This window comes from Magallana gigas, chromosome 4, assembly GCF_963853765.1.
Source record: "Magallana gigas chromosome 4, xbMagGiga1.1, whole genome shotgun sequence".
NCBI lineage: Eukaryota > Metazoa > Mollusca > Bivalvia > Ostreida > Ostreidae > Magallana > Magallana gigas.
In genome coordinates, this window is record NC_088856.1 from 26,260,063 (window position 1) to 26,286,281 (window position 26,219).

Here is a 26,219-nt window from a genome sequence, read left to right on the forward strand (position 1 = left end):
GATGAGTAGATAACTTTTGAAAATACACTAAAATAATCTCCCAGCACCCTAGAGTTATTCTTTGCTATTGCAAGTGCATGATACCGGTATATATATAGCAGAGGATATGTATAGGTCGTACCTTATTCGTAATCCTTATTGAATTTTTTCAATAAAATTATAGCGGATAATTATATCAGTGTTGGGGGAGGGAGCATGTTTGCACCCGCTTAAAATGCAGTTTCGAAAAAAATCCGTATACTAGTATTCCAAAAAATAAACTATTGTATAGAGAGTATATGACCACTTTTGTCGTTAGTGTATCTCACCTGACTTGTGAAATAAACACATTGTTTATTTCGATAGGAAGTACGTCACAATATGGAAGTGTTTTATAAAAAAAGATCTGCGTTTTACAAAGGAACTTACGACTTACGATCAAATTAATGAATGCTGATTAATCCCTAACTAATCAATGCTTTATTCGAATGGCTGTAAAATATATTATGGAAAATAAAATAGTTGTAAATAAATGGTTTTAGTTTAATTTTTTTAAATTAAAAACCATTCTATGGCACTGAAAACATTAACAACTTTGGCGTAAGTTCTTTTGAAAAACGCAGTCTAGCTGGTCTGTACCCCCCAGTCTAAAAAAAAAATCGAATGATTGACCTGGGAGCAACGGTTCCATACGTGTTGAAAAACTGCAATGTAGTTAACAGCGAACAAAACTTGCGCTAGTTTTTGACTGATTTATCTTATTTCCACACTAATATTGTGGAAATAGGATAATAAGGGACATATGATATTTTGTCGCCTGTAAATACAAATATGTGTTTAATGTACATTATAATATTGCCTGATTGTTCATTCACCTTTGTTTGTTAAATGAAATATTTAAAACATTCCTTTTTTCTTAATTTTTTTTTACTAATTTCATGATAAAATGATAACATGTTAACAAGACCTTGAAAACTGACCTATGTATCTATCTCGTTTCCAAAATGTATATAGTCATTTTAGGTACTCCGACGCATATTTTACAACTTGGTTGCATACTATATGAAAAACACACTATACTCTGTCCCGAATTTTTGCTTCCACCACTTTTTGCTTGATATTTTAATAATAGTAAATACATTTGTGCTCAAGCTACGTTCATCCACTAATATGAAAAATGTCTAAATTATCTGTTTTGAAACGCCCTCTCTACCGCTTCAGGTTTCAATACACATCCCAAAATTGAAAGTCTACGGATATTTTGCATTGCATCAGCCATTAATAAGCCCGGATGATAACGTTAAAAAATTGCGCGAGGTATCCCGCGTACTTCCGAATGGAGAAAAGATGTAAACATTTCGCATTATAAATCTCCGTAAGAAAATTGTTTTCGTTCCTGTGAAATTTTATGAGTGAAAAGGGATAATTGTTGAATAAAGATATCTTGGATATATTCCCTTTCATCGATTTCAATTGTATTTCTTTCACAGGTATGTGTATTTTTATTACAAATCATCAAACATTGATGGAAGCAATAACTTGGGACAGACTATAGTCTCTTTTCGTATGAGTGTGTTTGTCCAACTTTGATACTCCCATACAATCATAAGCTTGTACATGTATTACTGTGGTTTCATTATTATTCAAGGGTATCAATTTTCGTGGATAAAGTGAAAATCACAGTTTCAAGGATATGTAAATTCGTGGCCAATGACCCTATCAATACAAAATGTTAATAGATATTGCACTTCAATGAACATTAAATTTCGTGGATCAACTTAACAACGAAATCCACGAAAATTGGTATTCAACGAATATTGATGAAACCACAGTATGTTCATTTGCAGTAAATGATTAAACATAATATATTTAAAATATAGGAAATGTGATATGAATTATATACTACAACGTATATGTTAAGTATAGTACGTTCTTTGAATTTATGTCAAACTGCGAACAAACATCATTTTCATACAGTGAATTAATAATATACATGTATTGTTCATCGACATGAAAGGTTATATTAATTTTGTAAATTAAGGATGAATATATAGCAATTATAACATACCACATGCATCTACATGAAATATATTTTTGAAAAATATCTTTCATTTTCATTGAAGGTTAATTTGTAATTCATGCATGAAAATAAAAATATATCACCAAAACTCTGTTGAAATAAAATCCGTATATAATATTTTTTTCTCAAACCAAATATAAAATACAAAAGTTCAATATTCAAGTAAGTCTCAGGCGGATCCCATTAAGAAGACCATTTGAGTTGCAATTAATATCAATTAACATATTCATGAAAACTCAACTGTTGACAATCTCTGCTTATTCATTGCCCTAATGTAGAATAGTCGCCTCCATCTAGAAATGGTGATGTAGATTGAACAGTAGCGATATCACGTGAATGACTGTATTCAGAGAGATCTGTACCATGATTTGGTGCAGTGCATGCGTGGTCGTAAGTGTCGTCATCGTGTTCTGTTTGTTCGTGTAAATGATTGTAAACGTCTTCGGTTCGTTCATTTTGTTGTTTTCCAGGCAAATTGCATCCTGGCGTTTCTTTCGCAAAAGAGTATATGGATACCGTTGCAACCTTTTGCTGAAAATTTAAAATAAGTATTTAAGAACTGAAGCATTAGTCTAAAATACAATGCATATATCCTGAGGTAGGTTATCATTAATGAAATAAACGAGACCGAGTATAGTTCGAGTGCTAATGACTTTGCGCATCTTTTTGTTTTCATGCAGACGTAGGCGCAAAGTTATAATTTTGTTTTGCTTTGTGTTTTATACAAAATTAGCATCATATGTAAGGTAAGTTGAGAAAATATAATTTTATGTCTTTTATAGGATAATGGGCAAAAATGGCGCTAACGCGTTATTGTTACTCGGTATATATTGTAAACGTCCCTGGAATCCTAAGAATTCGCTCAATTTTCGTGGTATTCGTGGGTAGCTATCACCTGCGGATTAAAGCATCCTCAACAAAAACAAATTTTGAAAGGGTTATCTTTCTTGATTAAACTGAAAACCGACGCATCCACGAAATAACATCCTCACGAATAAGCAAAAACCCCACAGTCCACAGAAATTGGTCCCCAGGAAATTAAATGATTCCACGGTATGTATAAAGCCGAAGAAAAAGTGGGATTTAGTCATTATTCGAGGTGGTGATGGATTTTTAGAATACTTTATTGACAGAGCATTAAGAGAAACTTATTACATGTAACAGTTTAAAAGTGTTATTTCGTTAAAAATTAATTTCATAAGACAATACACACCACAATATTCCAAATTTTGGGGGAATAAATCGTTTTTGGCATTATCCCTGGACCTAACCACGAAGTAAACATTTTCATAAATTTCACAATTCGTTGACTTTTTGCAATAGGTTTCACGTATTTGTAAGAAAAAGAAATTCCTTCGGCAGAAATACAAAATATATAGGGGAAATGTGAAAAATTGCGCTATTTCTACATATAATCTTCAGGTTTCATTTAATAATTGATAACTTTTGAGACGATCCCCGAAGAAATTGGGGTGGTAAATAAAAAAAAAATGATCTAAAACTAATTTACATAGAACTAAAACTACAAGCAAGAAATTTTATCAAAATATCTTGGGTAGAAATAATAAGACTCGGCTTCGTTAAGCTTACTCTTTGTGAAAATGTGGTAACGTATTGCCGTCATCAATTTTTAGAAAAAAAATTAACTGTCATAACTTTTTTATATTTATTTTATTATAGTATACTTGTATAGTTTTAAACATGGGAGAAATGTTTGATATAATGGTCGGTATGGCGTGCAATTAGCATATCATTAAATGTTTAAAATCATTATGTATAAATACTGTTTATTCAAAAAATTTTCCTATACATTTTTTTGTTGGATTGACATATTGATATTTTCATCAAGTTATCATTTCCCATGATTTAATCATATAAATTAAACTTGAACATGTTTTGCTATTTCCAGGTTTATAGCCGATGAACTACGTTGCACTTTGAAAAAAAATGTCTAAAGTTGTTACAAAATAAACACAAGAGCGTTGATTTGATCCTAACATTTCAACGTGTTTTTTTTTTATTTGTTTTTTTTTTTTGCGAATTGCCTTACCGTATTTCATTGCCCTTTTTCTGTTTAAAAGTAAATGCTTCAAGTGTCCTATAAATATTTTTAATAAAGTCGTAACACTTTTTATGTAAAAGTTTAGTAAAACATATAATTTATGTCATACGTTTTCTTGGCATTTGGATGTTTCAATATGTTTTCTTTCGCAGCTATTGTATATACGTAATATCAAAAGTATGGGAATGGTATATGAAAATTTTTATGCATCTTAAAAAAGCATTATAATAAATACATGTATCATAAGATAAATGTTTATTTTAAGTCTCTGTTTAAGTTACGTATTCAAAGACTAAAGTTTCGGCTTTCCCAAGATCATTTTACAATTTTAAATACATAATTCAAATCTGTTGTACCTTTGTATTGTTTAAAAAAGAAGTTTGACATCCCCTGGCAGTACCGTATGTTCTATTGTCTGCAAACATAACGTCAGGTTCCTGTCTTTAAAAATAATTTTTTTCTACTTAATAAATTTATCCTGTGTTTTATATACATGTATGAATAAAATTTGGTGAAAAATTAGAACATTTTTATCAGGAAACTTACATTTTTCTGGTTGGAAATTTTAATCTTCTGTACGTAAGAGTCATGATGACAGCAATAACAATCACTCCAAGCATTAATCCGCCAAACAATGTCCCAAACGTCACTCCATTGTTGGTGTCTTTTGGTAATAAAAGTAAACTTGTATGTGTGCATTGATTAAAAAATAGTAAAAAATATTCGATTAAAAAATGACTAAAATAATTTAGTGACAATTTCTCTCGGAGAGACGGTCTTATAGATGATTTTTAGTCTTTGTTTACAAAAACTCATGATCTGACTTGAATAACAAAAATAAATATATGATTGTTTTCATCAGCAATCGGCAATCTTGTTGCTGATTATTTGATCTTAAAGATTATTATGGTGATCAGAAGAAGAGAAAACAATACATTCACATTTTCTCATTCAATGTCACATAATCAGTCTAGCATAAATTTTGTTTTGCTTAACTTAAATGATATGATTCAGTTTATTACAGTATATTACATAGGAATCAGAATCACACCTAACAGAAAGTAAATCCCAACTAAACCCTGGGTTTACTTTCTAGGTTTATTCTGTGTTTACATCGGGTTTACTCAAAGATTGAAATCCTAGACAATGATAATGAAATTAACACCAGTTTACAATTATTGATAAAGATGAGGAATAAACCCGGAGATACTTGAAGTAGAAATACATGTACATTTTGATATGTGCATAAATATTTATCTGAAATAAAAATTTCCAGTAAAATGTATCTTATATATGTATTATTCCATTAATGTTAAATGTTGTAACTTACCCCAAATAATTTTCAGTTAATCATATAATAACATGTATTTTTAATGCGACACATTACCTAAACTATACATTCATATCATCAAAAGATGATGTCAATAGTTTGATCAATCACTAGTCATTGAAATCAACAATAAGGTCAATTCAGATCATAACGTCAAATTTAAAAAAGTACAAAAACGCAAGCTTAATATATTCTAATACTGAATGAGCAGAGAATGTTTACAAAGTTTCCAAACCTTTAAGGCAGCTATCTGTATCAAATGCAGAATATCCATTTTTACATTGGCAGCTTCTATTGAAACAACCTGAGAATGGTTGCATACACTGTTCTGTTAGCTCACACGGATCGTTTAATGTTAGATATCCTCGAATGTAATAGAAATATAAGGAATTATGATAAGCTGTTTTACTATTCATTCAAAAAGTGTTTTGCTGGACTATAATCAACAATAAGTCGCAACAAATGAATAATATGCGAAACACCATTTAGCTAAAATGTTACGTGTAGTGCATTAACATCTATTAAATATTTCTTTTAAAAATCCAACAGCACCTATTGTACAATGCTTACCGTTAAACGGCCACATTATTTTCATTTACAGTGATAAAAATAAAATTAATAATTTAAAGTTAAAAATCTCTTTCTTTTCTTTTCAAATATTCAAAGTTTATTTTAAAGATATAATTGAAATTATACGTGTTTTATGCAATTTCAGATAATTACATCTGAAAATCCTTTTGTTATAAAATAATGAATACTTATTATTGCCTCTTAAAAATGCAAACTGAAGAAGTTATAACCAATGGCTATTATAAATATTTACTGAGTACATGTATGATGACATTTTTTGTCTACAGAGAATGATACTTATCACTTTAAACTTGAAATGCTTTACCTTTGTGGCATTTCCAGTCAATTTGTATGTATCCGGAATTGCATACACATAAACCGTTATCACAAACATTTGCAAATTCTGTTCCATTGCATTGCCAGTTGTGTTCACATATTCCACTTATGTTTACTCTAACTGATTGAAGTATAAAGTAATGAAATAAATGAATCAAAGATACGTATTATGCCTCAAATTGCATTTATAGAGATTTTCTTCAATAGCTGATGTTTTAAACCTTAAGCCTGTAAAGCAAAAAGTTTTTGGATTTATACATCTTAACGCTGAGTTTTCCCTAATTTTTTTGTTTACAAAAACTCATGATCTGACTTGAATAACAGAAATAAATATATGATTGTTTTCATCAGCAATCGGCAATCTTGTTGCTGATTATTTGATTTTAAAGATTATTGTGTTGATCAGAAGAAGAGAAAGCAATACATTCACACTTTCTCATTCAATGTCACATAATCAGTCTAGCATAAATTTTGTTTTGCTTAACTTAAATGATACGCAGTACAGTTAAGGCGGTCAATAAAAATATGGGCAAATTTTTGTGATAAAAACACGTATACTTTAGTTAAACTGGCATGTCCTTTTTAAAATCAATAACAGTCACTCAAATGCAATATATTTCTAAAATATATATATAACAGTACACTATTTTATGTTCATAGTGGTCAAGTGATATGCAGTCGCATGGTACAAGCAGATGTATTTGTGGTTTTGAGGTCATTTAAAAAATTCAATATTGCAAGGGCATAATCATGTCAAAATTCACAACTGAATTATGAAATAACTTGATGTTATATCGTAGATTTTGAAAAACGGTGCGAACTTTTTAAGAAAAGAATATTTGTTAGTAGAAACCGTAATTTATAATGCATATGTTGAATAATTTTGAAGGTCACAGGGTTAATTTCATTGAAAAATAATTAATTTGTAAGATTTTACAAGGATCGTAGAAGTTTTTAAGTTACATAGCATATTTCAAATTCACATGTAAAAGTTTGTCGGGATCAGGTAAGTGTATGCCCTTGCAATTAAGTGATTTATTTAGGTACTCAGATTTTAGATATACGATATTTTATACAAAACCGAGGTGGCTTCTTTATACGATGCATACTTTTAACAAAATGAAAATAAGACTATATAGGTAGCATTCTACTAATAATAATTTTAAACAAAATATTCATTTATACTTTTCCGTTAATGTATGACATTTATTTTTCTTCGCTATAAAACTGCACGATAGCCTTCAATGATTTAACTTAATGCGTCATTTTGAAGCATATGACGTCATATTTTGTAGTAAAGCGAGAACGACATCTCGCTTATTTTTCAGTGTGTACGATATAACGGACATCAAAATTGTAAGTAATAGCATTTGTTGTTTTTAATTAAAAGATTAGTATAAGTTAATTTTACTAATAAATAGATTAATAAGTACTTTCGAGGTTTGTAATATACTGTGATGTCATAATGCACATTTCCCGTACTTTTTGTCTGAACGGAGTTTATTGACAGCCTTAACTGTGCTGCGTATGATTCAGTTTATTACAGTATATTACATAGGAATCAGAATCCCACCTAACAGAAAGTAAACCCCAACTAAACCCTGGGTTTACTTTCTAGGTTTATTCTGGGTTTACTTCGGGTTTACTCAAAGATTGAAATCCTAGACAATGATAATGAAATTAACACCAGTTTACAATTATTGATAAAGATGAGGATTAATCCCGGAGATACTTGAAGTAGAAATACATGTACATTTTGATATGTGCATAACTATTTATCTGAAATAAAAATTTCCAGTAAAATGTATCTTATATATGTATTATTCCATTAATGTAAAATGTTGTAACTTACCCCAAATATTTGCAGTTTATCATATAATAACATGTATTTTTAATGGAACACATTACCTAAACTATACATTCATATCATCAAAAGATGATGTCAATAGTTTGATCAATCACGAGTCATTGAAATCAACAATAAGGTCAATTCAGATCATAACGTCACATTAAAAAGGTAAAAAAACGCAAGCTTAATATATTCTAATACTGAATGAGCAAAGAATGTTTACAAGATTTCCAAACCTTTAAGGCAGCTATCTGTATCAAATGCAGAATATCCATTTTTACATTGGCAGCTTCTATTGAAACAACCTGAGAATGGTTGCATACACTGTTCTGTTAGCTCACACGGATCGTTTAATGTTAGATATCCTCGAATGTAATAGAAATATAAGGAATTATGATAATAGGTCGAAACAATTGAATAATATGCAAAAACACTATTTAGCGAAAATGTTGCTGCATTAACATCTATTAAATATTTCTTTTGAAAATCCAACATCACCTATTGTACAATGCTAACCGTTAAACAGCCACATTATTTTCATTTACTGTGATAAAAATTAAATATAAAAATAGTTGAAAATTATTATTTTATAAAGGCTGGGTTGTCAACCACAAGATCTGCCGTAAACTTTTGAATATGACAGTTTTGGCCATAAATGTTCAATCAAAGTTTTGTAAGATATAATTGAAATTATATGTGTTTTTAAGCTATTTGAGATTAATAGAATCATTCATTATTACGAGTGTGGGATAGTGAAATTCCACCGAGGGGACAAGATTCACGGTCTAGGACGAGGCTTTGCCGAGTCCTAGACCGTGAATCTTGGCCCCGGGGTGGAATTTCACTATCCCACACGAGTATATAATGAATGATTATTTTTCTCGCATTATATTACCTTAAAAATGATGTTTGACAACTTCCTGTTATGACGTTCAAAAAGATTACTTTCGGTTTATCCTTCCGCGTGCTTCAAATAGTGCAAGTCAAAATGAGAGCATACGACAGTTTTTTAATTAAAAATATAATAAATTGTAATTAATTAAGCAACACAATTACTAAATAGATAATCTCAATGCACCATTTTGCATTTCCCTACAGTAAACAACGTTTGTTTATGTTTTAAAACGGCGTAGTAATACACAGTGTAAGACAGAAAAATCTCACACTGCTGTCTCACACCGGACAAACCGATCTCACACCGGTGATAATGCGAGAAAATTACATCTTAACATCCTTGTGTAATGAAATAATGAATACTTATCATTGCCTTAAACTCAAGACGTTATTACCAATGGCTTATATAGATATTTAGTAAGTACATGTATGATGAAATATTATACCTTTGTAGCACTTCTTTTCATTTTGTATGTATCCTGAATTGCATACACATAAACGGTCATCACAAACATTTGCCAATTCTGTTCCATTGCATTGCCAGTTGTGCTCACATATGCCCCCAATGTTTACCTTTACTGATTGAAGTAAAAAGTATTGAAACAAATGTATGAAAGATACTTATTATGCTCCAAACTGCATTTATAAAGATTTGATTCAATAACTGTCTTGTTGTAACCTTTAGCCTGTGTAACAACACGTTTTAACTTTTATACAGTTAAACACTGTTTTTCCACATTCTTTTTCATGTGTATTATTCAAATAAAAATGGTTTAACTGTTATACACAATCCAATCAATGTTCTCACTAGTATGTCATTTTAGATATGTCATTCTATGAACTTATCATAGAAATCATGGACAATAATATTTGAATTAACTCTAGTTAAAGGCCGTCTTTGGGGTTTTGGGGTAAAAGCTATGATAGAGAAAATTCTTCATTTTTATCTTTCTATTAGGTATTTTTTATATATATATATATATATATATATATATATATATATATATATATATATATATATATATATATATATATATATATATATATATATATATATATATCAGGCTTGGGGTGAATTACATTGTAAAGTAATGCATTACATTACCATTACTTCATGAATTTGGGCATTAAATTATCATTACCATTACTTGATTTTCTTGAAGTAATGCATTACATTACCATTACATGAGTAATGCATTACCATTACCATTACTTTTTTTTTTAAGTAAAGCTAATAAAGAGTTTTTGCAAATGTTTCAAATATACAACACTCTTTTACATATCTACAGCTTCATGCTCAGTATCAGGTTCAAATTCAATGAATAAACAAGAGTCATTCTTTATTTGCTCAATATATAATCATATTGTGGCAATATGAACAACATATTCCATAAGTAAAATGATATTTATAGACATTTGGCATGATACAATATCAGATATGAAATAGAGACACAGGATAACATGCGTAACAAAAAACAATTTATGAAATAATGTTGCGGTTTTTAAAAGCTAAATAGAGATATATCCCCAAGTTAAACAATTCTTTATAATTTTGGACACTTAATTTTATTAATTTATAAACAGATGATTTTTCCCAGTTATATTTCTTAATATATTTTAATCGTATTTCTTTTTACGGATTCAAAAATGAATTTTAAAAAAACCTTTTTTAATAAAACATGTACAATTAAAACATTTTTTCTTAATTAGAATTATTTCTTTCTTCTTTAATTTTTTTTTTATCAAATTCAATTTCAACTATTCATTTATTCATCACATTTTTTTATGTGAACATGCATAAATATAAATAGTAATGCAAAGTAATGCCATGTAATGCCAGCATTACACTAGATTTTGGAAAGTAATGCATTACATTAGCATTACTTGTAATGCTAATATTGAGGCATTACACATTACTAGCATTACTTTGAAAACATGTAATGCATTGCAATGCATTACCATTACATTTAGCATTACCCCAAGCCTGATATATATATATATATATATATATATATATATATATATATATATATATATATATATATATTTATATATATAAAATTACAGGTTAAAATATCTATAAAATAGCAATATGTGAAATACTCCAACAGACATTTTACTCAAATATTGACAAGTAATGAGCAATACTATGTTGTACATTATGTATAGAAAACTCGATTTTCTTAACTTTTATCAAATGAATCATTTTTGAACTTTTCTACAAATATTGAAAAAAAATAAGGATTGACCACGGAGAAACATAAAGTAGAAAATACAATAACTGTCATGTACATTTTGATATGTGCATAAATATATAATTTAATTCTGGTTGTAACGCACTTTCTGGTTGTAGTGCACTTTTTGATTGGCTAAAAATTATTTTATATCGTATAAAGAATGTTGCCTACGTCATAGTAAGACTAACATCAAAAACATATCAATACGCCTGACGTTACGTTTGAATTTTGTATAATTTTACGTTATTTTAAAGGTCAAATACCCGTTTTTATCTACAATGGAGAGTAAAACAAGTATTCCTTTTAAAGGAATGATCGGCAATAATGATATATAGATAACGTTAGCTAGAAACAATCAAAATGATCAGATTGATGTAGAATAATTTAAAAAGTACTGTATTTTTACAAAATATAGAATATTTTGAATCTGTACACCATAATTTCATCATTATACTCTGTAAACAAATTTAATTTTGAAATAAATTTGGGGAAAGCCGTTGATCGTAAACTCCTTGTCTAGTTTTATATGTTTAACGTAATTATTAAATGTTAATGTATCCTCTTCTTCTTCTTCTTTAGAATACTGAGTAGGGCTCTTCAAAGAGCATTAACACGTACATGTATACAAAAAAAAGAGTTGTATTAAAATAATTTAATGCAACTGAAAAACATTGATTGCCATCATAACTTGCTATTGAGGTCGCATTATAACGTAACCTTGTTTATGAATCAAGTCGTCTTCCTAGCTACTATTATGCAACATCAATAGATCGAGGTCAGTTCATGGCGCATCTTCTTATGATCGAGGTCAGTTCATCGAGGTCAATTGCATTGCTGAATGAATCTTTCGATCGAAATTCTTACGCGTGAGACAAAATGTGCATTCTTAAATTAACAGGTCGAACTGTATTTAATGTATGTTTGCATCTCTTAAGGTAAATGAATTGAAATAAAACTGAGTAAAGTGTTATATAAATACTAAACCAAAGCTTCAAGTTTTTTAAAAGAACTACTTTTGCAAGCGCAATGTGTGCGCACGTGGAAGCATTTGCCGGATGCAGCATGCGAACACAACAGTGATCGGCCGAAGCCGATCACAAAAATTAAATTATAAGCAATGAATTCAACATTTATTAGTTTTATACGATATAAAATGGTTTGAAACAGTTTCGCTTTTTTTAATAAACCGCTTCGCGGTTTATAAAGCGTAAACTGCCCCAAACAATTTCGTATAAAACAAGTGAATATTGAATTCATTCCTTAAATATTTGCATTCAAAATTTCCAATAAAGTATATCATATTTTTCCATTAATGTAAAATATATGGCCTATCCCAAATAATGTCCAGTATATCATGTAACTGACATGTATTTTTAATGCGACACTTTACTTAAACTATACATTTATATCATAAAAAGATGATGCCAATAGTTCGATCAATCACAAGTCATTAAATCATTATTAAGGTCAATTCAGATCTTAACGCAAAATTTTAACAAAAATAACAAAAAACGCAAGCTTTATATATTGAAAATACTGAATGAGCAAAGAATGTTTACAAAGTTTCCAAACCTTTAAGGCAGCTATCTTTATCAAATACAGAATATCCTTTTTTACATTTGCAGCTTCTATTGACACAAACTGAGAATCGTTGCATACACTGTTCTGTTAGCTCACACGGATCGTTTAATGTTAGATATCCTAGAATGAAATAGAAATTTAAGTAATGATGATCAGCTTTTTTATTTTTCTTTCAAAGAGTGTTTTGCAGGACTATATTCAACAATAAGTCGCAACAATTGAATAATATGCGATACACCATTTAGCTGAAATGTTACGTGTCGTGCATTAACATCTATTAAATATTTCTTTTAAAAATCCAACAGCACCTATTGTACCATGCTTACAGTTAAACGGCCATATTATGTTCATTTACAGTGATAAAAATTAAATAAATAATTTAAAGTTAAAAATAAAGTGTTTCCTTTTCAAATGTTCAATCAAAGTTTTTTAAAGATTTAATTGAAATTATACGTGTTTTGTGCAATTTGAGATAATAACATCTGAAAATCCCTTTGTTTTAAAATAATGAATACTTATTAATGCCTCTTAAAAATGCAAACTGAAGAAGTTATATTATGAATATTTACTGAGTACATGTATGATGACAATTTTTGTCTACAGAGAATGATACTTATCACTTTAAACTTGAAATGATTTACCTTTGTAGCAATTCCTGCCAATTTGTATGTATCCGGAATTGCATACACATAAACCGTTATCACAAACATTTGCCAATTCTGTTCCATTGCATTGCCAGTTGTGTTCACATATTCCACTTATGTTTACTCTAACTGATTGAAGTAAAAAGTAATGAAATAAATGAATCAAAGATACTTATTATGCTCCAAATTGCATTTTTAGAGATTTTCTTCAATAGCTGATGTTTTTAACCTCAAGCCTGTAAAGCAACACGTTTTTGGATTTATACATCTTAGCGCTAAGTTTTCCCCAATATTTCATTTATCTAAAAAATGGTTTAACTAAAACTACTGCCACAGTGACTATATATTTAGCATTTTGTCTTCACTTAAGAAATGTGTGTTGTTTTTTTGTGATATTCATGAATATACAATTAATCATTCCGTGCTCTATACAACATGCTATTGTTATTAAATAAAAATGCTTTCTGACTTTTCAAACACTTTTCGCCCTCCGCAATATATCCAGGCATACAATGACACACACAGTAATTGTCTATTTGGACACACTGTGCATCGTTTATGCCGCAGTCATATACACGATCCCAAGTTATGTATTCCTCTGTAAAATGAAATGTGTTTATAAGTCAAATGTATATACGAGGTTTGTTCGGAAATTATTGAGACCACATAAATATTTCCCTTTCTAAGTGTCAAATATTGGTGAAAATTGGCATAAACATTCAAGAAACACAAACAAATAATGAAAAAGGGTAAAATTAAAAAATATTTAATATTTTGTTTACGACGGTATATAAACATGTAGGTGGTCATGGTACCCGGCGCACCTGGTTCCGTTTGAAGAGCAAGGAAACGCCTTAAAATTACGTTGCGACGAGTTTGGGTTTGCGCCGAGTGACTGGACGGAAGGAAGTTGGTCAGCTTAACAGAGGTGATCTAATGAATTCATTAGCTGGAAAATTTTCACATTAACAAAATATATCCTTGTTATCTTCATTCTGAAATAACCATGGTTTATCTTTATTCTCAAGGGAGTAAGAGGGGAAAAACCGACAATAACAAAACGTCAACATCTCAAAAATCATAAAACGAAAAACAAATTCAAAGCAGAGCAACACGGACCTCCAAAAAGATAGAGGTAGGATCAGGTGCCTAGGAGAAGTGAGCATCCTCTGCTGACCGGTCACACCCGCCGTGTGCTATTTGTCGTAATCGAAAAAAACCCGGAAAAGTCAGTAGACAGTTAGGTGATTAATTATGGTCTAACAATTAGTATGAAAAACGTCAGTCAACATGCGACCCAGCGGACGATTGTATTTGATAACAAGGTCGTTGTATTGACCATAGAACTTACGAAAAGATGAATTCAAACGAGACAGTTGATAGTCCTGTTTTATCAACTTGTTTGTCAATAGCTTGTCTCGCCTTAGAAACTGTTCATACGAAGAGCATGCCCTAGCGTATCGAATTAACTGAGAGACAAAAACACCATATGCAGGTGATGAAGGTATATTGCTACATAAGTAAGGAAAGTTGACAATAGAAAAATTGAAGTCATCGCGTTTATCATTAAGTTTTGTTGTTATGTTAAAATCAATGTCCATTTTCAGTAAAATATCCAAATACGGTAGGGATAACGCAGATTCGGTGGTCGCTTTGATTTCAATTTCATTGGGATATATCGAGTCGACGTAAGAATGGAAATAACAATTGTTAATTGATAATGCGTCGTCGATATACCTGAATTTTGAGTTGAAGGCAACAGCGAGTGATTTATCTTTTTCACGTACAAGTTGATTTAATTCTGCTTCATAAGAATACAAAAATAGGTCTGCTAACAATAGGTCCCAATTGGTACCCATTGTACGATCCAACAGATTGTTGGAAGACTTGATTTCCAAAAACTACATAGATGTTGTCTATCAGAAACTCAAGCAACTTTTTAATTTCAACTTCAGAGTACTTGTGTGACCTCAAAGTTTCTAATAATTCTTTTAAGTATTTTAGTATCCTCATCTGATTCACATCACTTCTGGAGTATATTGTTGTACAGTGTTCGGTAGAACATTTACTGGAACCTGCTATGTATCTCTGTTTGTGAAGCTCTCGGAATCCAGTACAAATAAGGTAAATCAAATTCATTTTGTTTATTGGGGATATTAAGATATCAATAACCGAATCATGCATGCTCTTGAAGTATTTACTGCTTGGAAAGGCTGCTATGGGTGTAAGTAGGATTACCATGTGTAGAATCAAAACCTAGTCTTTTGAAAATGCAATTAATATACTGTGCTTTACAAACAAACATAATGGTGTTACTTGCTTTATCAACAGGGGCCACCTTATCGTGCAATCTATCTCGTTCTTTTCTCACTTCTGCTTTATTGATAACAGAAGGATAGATGGTTTTCATGTTACCCCTCAGTCGTTTAATACCGTAACGAGATTTTAATATACATCTGATGCTTTTAACCCACTCTGACAAGGTATCAATATCTTCTTTTTCAGATTTTGCCCATCGCTTGGCGTAATCATAAACAGAATTCATATATGCACAAACTTACGACGCCATGTGAAGGATCTAGGCTCCCTAAATGTTGGTCCTTCTATAATAAGTGATCTTAGGTCTTCGTTGTTAACTAAATCAACATTACCAGTAATGACGTGTCCGGCAGGACTATAGTTGTAGGGTGAAGAAAAACATGAAGACGTTGGAGGATAATCTTTCAGATGTTCTATATTAACGTCTGGTAGATTTTGTTTGTAAATGAAGAGTTTGGAAGCAATGGCTGAAGTATAATTGTAGAAAATACAAGGGGTTGACTTTATCTTGAAATATGTCGGAATGCAGGACTGAATCTTTTTGTGATAAAAATATTGCTTATATTAACGGCATCGATTCCCTTGTTGGCAAAACTGCAGTTTGAAAATGTAACGTGGTGCATGAGCAGTATTTTCTGTTTGTGTAGGTTTAAAAAGCCGATGATAAGTAATATCCATAATCATGGATCCGAGTCTGTATTCCCGTGTAGGGAAATCAAAAAAGCTGCTTTTCCTTGACTTTTTCAAATGTTTAACTCTTCCAAAGGAACAGAGTAAAGTTTGGTGCGAATGTAATGGAGACCCAATTATTTATTTACATAAGGTAATAATGAATGCAAGGAAACATCGTGTATAATTGGTTTGTTATAAGACTGATGTCCATGACTAGGAGTAAGAGTAAGAGTATATGTCTCAATAATTTCCGAACAACCCACGTATTACTACAACGTTTGTGAAATTATTTTGAAGAACGACATATTTACTTAAAGGTTTTGTCTCATTTCCACGTATAGATATAAAGTATATATTCAATATGATACCCACTTGCATTCCACGATGAACAGTTGATATATAGATATCTCTGATATCCTGGTGATCCTGAACAAGAGGAGATACTTGCTGTCTCATTGCCTATCGTTAGATCAATGCGTTTTAAAGGGTATCTGCGGCCATGCAAATTGTCTATCCTGAAATTGCACTTTTCAGGACAGGTACTGTCTGTAATGAAATTGAAAATATGATTTCAGTATAATCTAGAAGTCATGCAGGGCAAAAAAATAAATTATTTTTCTGATTCCGTTTCAGTATTTAAGAACAATATATATTTAATATAAATATATTGATTTATATGCTCAAGTATGCAATGTTATTTCCTGAGGATATCCATTTTATCTATTCCTTATTGATTACATGTGTAGTTGGGTAACCAGGGGCAGTTTTGGATACGGTATCCATCAAAATTTCTGTAAACTTGAGAATTAGTGTACTTATGAGCATAAGGCTTTTGAGTGTTGCTAAAATTCACAAAATGATTTTTAATTATCATTATTTCTTTAAAAAATGACCCTTGCTGAAAATGTTATGCAGTATGTTAACTTCTAACTTAAGTACACGAGAATAGAAGTATAAAATGCAAAATTTGCGGCTTTAACTGTTGTGTTGACTTTAATCAGTGAAATTGCAAGTTACAAACGGTAGGTAAACTAACACAAAAACTAGGTGGATTCGACACAGTAAACCAACCATTGGTAAGGTTCTGATATGTAAAGGTGCGATAATTAGATAGTCCGGGTTGTCAACACTTTTCAGGGTATTCCAGTACCGACCAGACCCAACCTAACATAAACCTAACAGATAAAAGACCCAAGCTAAACCCCTGGCTTACTTTCGGGGTTTTTCTCGGGGTTTACTCTGGGTTTACTAGAGCAGGCTAAGAGTTAAACCCGAGTAAACCCAACGTAACCCAAAGTGGACACAGAGAGTAATACCCGACCAAAATTAGATCATGAAAGCAGACGCTACAGGAGTAGGAATTACATGCAGAAAGAGGTTTTGGGAAAACTGCCCTTTTTCACACATTGGTGTTTAAAGTGGACCCCAAAAATGTAAAACCTAAGTGGACCCAAAGTAAACCCCAGTTGACGCATATGTTTAAAAAGAAAATCCCGTGTAGACCCCGAAAGTAATCCCGGTGTTTAGTTGGTGCCCGATCTGTTGGTAGGTTGGTTTTGATCGGTACAGTGTTGTGAGAGGTCTGAGAAGCTGAAAAAAAAATCATGAATAATGGGTAAAATATGAAAAGGTCGAAGAATAAAAATCCACTTCTTGTATGTTGAAAATTCACAATTTTCAGATATTGATAATAAGTCTTATAATGAGTGAATTAAAGCTATTTGTGCTGAATCGGAACTGAGACTGAGGAAATTTTAGTTTCAGAGTTCCAAAGAGAGATATTCCCTGGCTGCAGTGAATTGTATTAAAATGTTCCTTAATTGCCACCTCAGTTTTAAGGTATGATTTACTAATGCAGCGCTTTTTAAGTTTTCGTTGTGATTTACAATAATTAATTCTAACTGAATTTTTAATTCCAAGAGCTTTTTACATGACACCATGCATTAACGTCAAATCAATAAAAGATTCTATGATTAGATTTTTGGTATGTTACCAACGTCTACATAATATTGTATGTCGACGTTTAGCAACAAGATCATATTCTTGATAATATTCACGGTTTGTTTAAGCGATCGAGAAAACAAAAAAACTGAATACTACAGAAACTCTGTTTAATAATACATGTAATAACAAAACTTCAATTTTTATTTTTTATGTTCCATTTCCATAATTTGTAATTTCATATCATGCAGGACGTTTGTTCTTGTTGAATTGAATTCTTTTTGCCACACATAAGATATTCTGTTCTATAGAGAAATGCAAATTACCTTGTTAGCTTAGATTTCTATGCATGTTTCACCCAAAGCCTAACAAATCATTTTATTTTTAATTTGACTTATTTTAAGAATTGGATCAATATTGTTTTGTAAGATACATTAATAATATAAAGACATCACATATCTACTACGAAAATATCTATTATCCACATGTAACAACAATAAATTGAATATATTGTACGACAATAACCACCATGATCATGAATAACCTACCATCTTGCAAAATTTCCTCTGCGATACTTTTATTAAAGTTACAATTGTTTTGGTGATTTACAAATCGTACAGCTGTCTCTAAACACAGATCTCTAAAAGGAGAAACAATTTTATTATCATCTGCCACTCAATATAGTATATATATATATATATATATATATATATATATATATATATATATATATATATATATATATATATATATATATATATATATATGGTTTACATTGCCATAAAACTGTTTTGTTAACATTTGTCAAATAAGACAATTGAAAACAAATAAATACTCCCAATTCACGGACATGAATATTATTATTTTTAAAAATCAAATTTTATTCAGTTCAATCAAAATATATCTCATTAACATACTGTCTTCCCAGTGTCTTTTACTAATTTCTTACCTTCTAATATACTTGGACGTTGTTTCGCGTATAACCAGAGTTATATCTAAATAAAAATTAAATTGAATTTTAAAAAACACAAAAAAAATAAATGTCCTGTAATACATTTTTCATCCTTTGATCAATAGAACACTATAGGGATATAAAAAAATAAGCAATTAAGAAAGAAAATGCAAAATATTTTTTCTTTTATTGTTTTTTACCATATTTTTTTTATTATCTCGGTTGTGACCAGAATACAGGTACATTTACATTGTATTAGATTTCAGTTTATTTATGAATCTAGACAATAAGTTTTCTGAAAGTATGTTTGTCGGGCAAAACTCTTTAATAGTCAAAATAATGTTTAGAGAATGAATTTATAAATGATAAGCGAATTTATATTGAAATGAAGGGTGGATGGATTTAAACGCTAGTTACAAAGTAAACAAGCAAAAAAAATGTTCTCACCAAGAGCAAAGATTAATGGTTTAACCTAGGATTCAAGGATAAAAACCAAGACTTTCTAAATCAAATAGAACCTAAATATAGCAAACCTGCCTCTAGAATATGAATGGAATATTCATAGTGTGTCTTTTTTCATATCGATATTTGCACAAACAGAATTAAATGTTAAAACTCTTTATTGAAAAAAATAACAACAATGCATGACTATCATCGACAGAGAAATCTTGTATTTTCTTATAGTGTAGCTTTATGTTTAATATGATTAAAAGCAAACGAAAAAATTAGTGGTGTAGTACATTTTTGATTTATTTCTGTTTTCTTTTTATGGAAAATACGATAAGAGTCGGGTGTTTTTTTTCCCCACAAACTAATGCATGCTGATTTACGGGCCAAGTTTCTGGTTCCCGTATGGATATATCATTATTTGACCTAGCCTTTTGCCCTCTACCGTCATATCAAGCATTGGATCGTTTGATGTAACATAATATATGACATTTGGTGTCCACACAATTTTATCATTATGTGTTCTATGGTATACATACTGTGTTGTCATCTGGTCATCGTACTGATAAAACAACCCTTTTTTAAATTTGATTTCTAGTCTAAGTATAGGTAAAACATGAAATACAAACTGAAGAACGTACGCGTGTTGATATAACAATAAAGGGGACTTATTGTCTATATATTGATTAAATACATATTTAACACATAAACAATATTTTCCGCATTGATATTTCGAAACATAACTGTGATCTTTTGTCGATGTTTAATTATAAATATATAGCTATAATCAAATTGACTTCCGGATTTTGAAATGCGTAGCACTTAAATTGATATCTGGTCTCCATGATGAAATAACTAATTAGATTACACTAGTTCATAAAGTTGACATAGTGACATTACACTTTTTTTACCACAGGATTCCGCTTAACGCTACGACATATAATTAAGGTGATACATGTATACGGACGTTTTGAATTAGCATAGCTAGGTAATCCAAAGCGGTTTAATAGCATGTTAATATAGGTAAAAAGACCACAGGTCATCCTATGTTTTATATTTACACGGAAATTGTTTATCGTCTATTAATACATAATTAACATAATGAAGTACACTGTATCAATTTAATGTGTCAACATCAATACATACACCATACGACACCATCTTATTTTAACAAAACAAAAGACAATTTTAAATTTGTTATGCTTAACAATTGATATAAATTATTTAATTATTTAAAACAAATTATTTTCAAATCAACTGTCATATAGCGATGTATATTCAATGGACAACAAACATAAACTTAAAAAAAATACATTAAATATTAAAACTTGATAACTTTTACTTTTTGGAAAAAGGACTCCATGGTAATTAAAAAAATAACTACACGTATATACATCCTAGATACACAACGAAATTCATCAGCAAATGGGAAGAACTATTCGATTACTCAAAGTCGGTTTAATAGCATTTGACTTAACAGGGGTAATTTCCTATACATCAATTATAACTTACTGAATACATACTAAGTTAAGTATGTTTGTATTACTGAGTGAAAAGTTTAGCAGATTAGGCCAATATTAATTATTTTATATGACAAATATTCGTTTATTCCAAAAGATAATTTTGGAAAAAAAAATAATCAATGGGAAATTAATTTTATATATATATATATATATATATATATATATATATATATATATATATATATATATATATATATATATATATATATATATATTAACTAAAAAGCAAAACATTGAATAAAAAAGGAAATAAATTTTATGATAATATCCAAAAGATAAGCTATAACAACTTACTATTGATAACAATTTTTCAAAATATAAGTAAAACGATAATCTTAGAAATATCAATTTTTCCCTTGAAAAGAAGATTCGGTACTTTTGTTAAAATTTGTAGCAGCTTGTAAAAAATGCAAAATAATAAATTGTTAAATGTGTACAAATGTAACCAAAACAATTATTGAAAAAAGAAAAAAATGGCTTGTTATTGAATAGAGAAATCTTAACATTAATCAATCTTAAAATCTTAATTACGTACAGCGGTACAGTAGCCATAAAAATTACCTTTGCCCAAAACTTGCACAAGGTCGATTATCAAATTAAAAAACCCAGTGTATATTAAGGAAGAAAAGAAATGTAGAAACGATTAGTTTATTTATATTTAAAATTAACGTTAGAAAAATTGATATAGACTTAGCATGAAATAAACAATAAGTACATATACTTACAGATGATGATGTATTTACTGATCGCCATGTTTTGAAAAATGTTTCAAAGTTTTTGGATTTTTGTATTAGTTCATCAACTTCCTGGTTTTCTATTAAAGCGTTTTAAATTAAACCAGGAAAGGGGAGATGTGATACGTTACACCTCAATTAAGTGTGTATTAATTGACTTAAAAATAAAATATATTGCTTAATAAGCGATTTTTAATCGATGTGTATTGATTGTGACCTAACTTTGAAACTTCACCCCTTTAGGTTAGCGGTACATCTGTGCAAAGCGAATTAGTTTCGTCGTCCATCAACAGAATCGTATAAGGGATCAACACATCTTATAACTGATATCATTATTTTGTCATTAAGCATATTAAGAGAGTTTGTATTTCTCTACGTTCCCTACATTTTTCAACTCAAATTCGGATTTCCTTATTTTGTGTTTTCTATGAGACTGTAGCATGCTCTGAATCATGGTCAGTGTGTTTTGTTGACAGGCATATATGGATTACTTCCAGTTATATGTTCAACGATGAAAGATTGCAGATTGCACAACACATACATTATTTAGTAAAATAGAATGACTTTTTCATTGTGTACTTTATTTCATTAACAATTAAATATTTTTTTCATCTTTTTAAATCCCTAAACAATTTGCTTCCTAATCCAGTTTATTTTTTAAAAATAAATGTTATCCTTTACATAACATTTATTTCTACAACTAGGTTTCTTAACACTTTTAATAGCCTTTATAAAGATAGGTTGCATGTTTTTGCGTTAATGAATTGTTTTCTTACATTTTTCTGAAATTTCAATGTTTTCAAATTAAAATTATTTACAGCATTTGCAGTTCTTCTCTGTCTTGCCTAAGTTCTGCAGAAGGATTGGGACCTACACTTGCATTGTTTGAATAAAACTATAATCTGTTTTTTAATGTTTTTTTAACGTAAAATAAATTGTGTCTTCTTATTTATGCAAATGTATTGAATTATATCTTATGATTTTTATATGATTTAAATCACATTATTGAATTCTACCAGTTTTATTGCTATCTGCATGATCGACCTAACAAATATGATATTATAATATTTAAATAAAAATTTAGACAAAGACCAACAAAAAATGATTTGAAGGCACGTCGATATCAATATGTTTCCTCTTGGGAACAAAATGCGAAAATTTTATCATTGAATAAACTCCGCTGCGCAGGAGTTCTGATTGTACGTGTACGTCACCTCACTTGCAACATAGCTATAGATATAACATGAAAAATAACATTGACAGTTTGATATCAATCAAAAACGGCACAGTAATTACAGTACCGACCAGACCCAACCTGACACAACTTTCACGAGTCTACTTTCTGAGTTTACACAGGGTTTACTTGGGGTCTGTTTTTATTTAAAATTCAACTCATGGTTTACTTTTGGAACTCTTCATGTTTATTTTGGATTTACTAGGGTTTTGCTTTAAGGGTTAACTTTACACACTAAAGCATGAAGCAGATCCATCTTTAATCTGACCATTTTGTAGAAAGTTGATATACTCACTCTTATTATTTTTATCCAAATTCCGTCCATTATGAAATTTCTCTCATAATTTGTGCAATAAATAGATATGAATTTTCATAAAATAAATCATTAAAACAGTGCTTATTAGTAAAATATCATAATGATATGCATTGTCAATTTTTATGTATCATGTTTTTTTGATGTAATCTGTGTCCATTTTATTATTTTGATAATTGTCATGTTTGTATACAGATTTATTCCCCCACTCCTCTTTCTGTGATGGATGAATTTTCGAGTGATTTATTTTTTTTTAATATATAAATGAATGTGATAATTTATCCCTGTGATTTTATTCAACTCTTGTTAACCATGAAAACAATTTTTTAATTGTGTATAAAAGGCAATTTCAAATGATATATCATTCTTTAAATACTTTAGATAAAACCTTCTGTCAAAATCTGCTGTTAAAAGTGAAACTATTCTTTCAGGAAATGTTATTTCTGCAAATTGTTATCTTTTGACTTATGTTGATTATAGCATTGAATGATTTAGTTTTGACGTCGTCGTGTCAATAACTGCCGTCAGGTGAGCAGACAAATTATCATAACGCGCGTTATGATAATTTGTCTGCTCACCTGACGGCAGTTATTGACACGACGACGTCAAAAATAAATCATTTAATGCTTATATTTACATTCCCTTACTTAAGAAATCGATTGTTTACTTAAATAAATCGATATAAAGTGCAGATCAAGGGGGGGGGGGGTGAATAAGTAACAGCAAGAACAGCTGTTTTGTAAAACCGGTTTAAACTGGTTTTCACATAGACTGTTGAGATGAGATCGACGAGCATGAAAATATAATCCATGATAAATAACTCTTGAAATGTTGCTTTTAATAATAAAGTCAACTTTTTTGTTGAATAATTAAAAAGCATGGTGTTTTGACAACATTCATGAAATACATTTTTTAACTGATAACATAGAAATCACTGTTTGAGAACTACTTAAGTAAATTACTCTTAAATTCATACGCAGTGAATAGGTGTTGCATTTAGAGGCATTTAAACAACACGGAATTTAATGGAAAAACACAGTAGAATGTAAATATATAAGAATATTAATGTATCCAAAATGCATTTGATAAAAATGATACGAAGACCTTAATTTTAATGTTGAAAGAATGAGATTTAGATTTTTTTTGTATTTTTCAATTGATAATATTAATTTTGTTTTATTACAAATAATATTTATTTCATCATTTATAAAATTATTCAAGCTGCACTATACCTTTTGTTGAACAGTTGAACGCTTTGGCATTGATTGTTATATATTTTTCAAAACATAAAAAAATGTAGTAAAGAAGCCAGGTACTGGCATCAAATGCATTATTTTCTATGTATGTACGATCATTTACATATTTGTTGATGGGTTTTTTGTACAACCCTGTAACTGTGTCTAGGATCTTCCATTGTAATAACACTACACTGTTTGTTGGCATCAGGCTTCTCTATATTATTAGACAAAAGTACTTGTTCTGGAGCCGGTTGTATCAACGGTTCATTAAATATAATGTGTTATTAAGCCTAATGAATCATTAAATTCCAAACAAATCATTTAATAAAATCATTAGTTAATAAACACATTAAAGGTTGCTGTACAAAACCGTTATTAAAGGTTTGTTAGATAATGAAGCATTAAAATATTAATGAGTCATTAAAGCTTTTTAAGTTTTTAAATATTACCCATAATGCTATGCTCGTCAACTTCTGGGGCGTCTGCTTTGTTTGTAAACATTCTAGCAAGATGACAGACGCCGACGTCCAAACGAAGTCAAGTAGAAGCAAGGGGAAAATTTTGATACAAGCGAAATTCAGCTATTTGCTGACTTGGTGGAAAAAAATATCGACACAATTAATAGCAAATTTACGAATACCATCACTAGCGAAAAAAAGAAGAAAGTATGGGAAAATATCACGTCACAGCCTTAGGAACTTCAAATCAATCGATTAAAGAAATAAAAACAAAGTGGACAAATATGCACCAGACAGCAAAAAAAGAATTCAGTAGCAACAAACTGTCCCAGAGAATTTTAAAGATGCAACTTTATTAAATGAAAATCTGTCTAAATTCTAGGTTCCTTATATCACTCAATAAATTAATATATATTTATCAAATTTTGGTTGACTATTAGATATGCCTTACTGTAGTATTGTAATATTAAAGCTGCTTGGTCCGATTTTATATCAAATTTTATGCACGCTTTTAAAGTAAATCCACCCTCCTGTGACGTCATACATTTTACATAAACCATGAATTCATTAAAATTCTTGCAAGTAGATTTGTAATTTCTAAGTTATTATAGGTGCACATCAAAAACTCAAATCAGTGTTTACTTGGAGATATTTTATAAGCATTTTTCATCCTTATATTCGACATAATTCAATAATGACAAATGGAAATAACTCTTTTCTATTTTTCTCTAAGTGATATATCTAAATGCTATGATTTTTCTAATGTAAATAATTTTTTTCTTTTTTTTTTAATTAATTTTAGTTTTCTGGCATAGTAAGCAATAAA

The 26,219-nt window shown here is 29.9% G+C and overlaps 1 protein-coding gene across 1 annotated transcript; it reads right to left on the reverse strand.

Moving 5' to 3' along the window:
• Window positions 1-781: 781 nt before the first annotated feature.
• On the reverse strand, window positions 782-19,130 carry LOC105330914 (prion-like-(Q/N-rich) domain-bearing protein 25). The gene is made up of 12 exons (XM_066081788.1): window positions 19,043-19,130; window positions 16,926-17,099; window positions 14,032-14,160; window positions 13,560-13,691; window positions 12,910-13,038; window positions 9,547-9,678; window positions 8,443-8,571; window positions 6,347-6,478; window positions 5,687-5,815; window positions 4,668-4,785; window positions 4,478-4,562; window positions 782-2,590 (listed from the first exon to the last, which is right to left on the reverse strand). Exons 3-12 carry the CDS (start codon window positions 14,069-14,071, stop codon window positions 2,321-2,323), a joined length of 1,296 nt encoding a protein of 431 aa, XP_065937860.1. The 5' UTR covers window positions 14,072-14,160; window positions 16,926-17,099; window positions 19,043-19,130; the 3' UTR covers window positions 782-2,320.
• Window positions 19,131-26,219: the final 7,089 nt, after the last annotated feature.

Coding starts and splice junctions, on each gene's coding strand:
- LOC105330914 (XM_066081788.1), bottom strand. CDS start 14,071: ATGCCTGGATATATTGCGGAGGGCGAAAAGTGTTTGAAAA. Junction 13,692..14,031: donor GGGCGAAAAGTGTTTGAAAA/GTCAGAAAGCAT, acceptor TACTTCAATCAG/TTAGAGTAAACATAAGTGGA. Junction 9,679..12,909: donor TAAAGATAGCTGCCTTAAAG/GTTTGGAAACTT, acceptor TACTTCAATCAG/TAAAGGTAAACATTGGGGGC.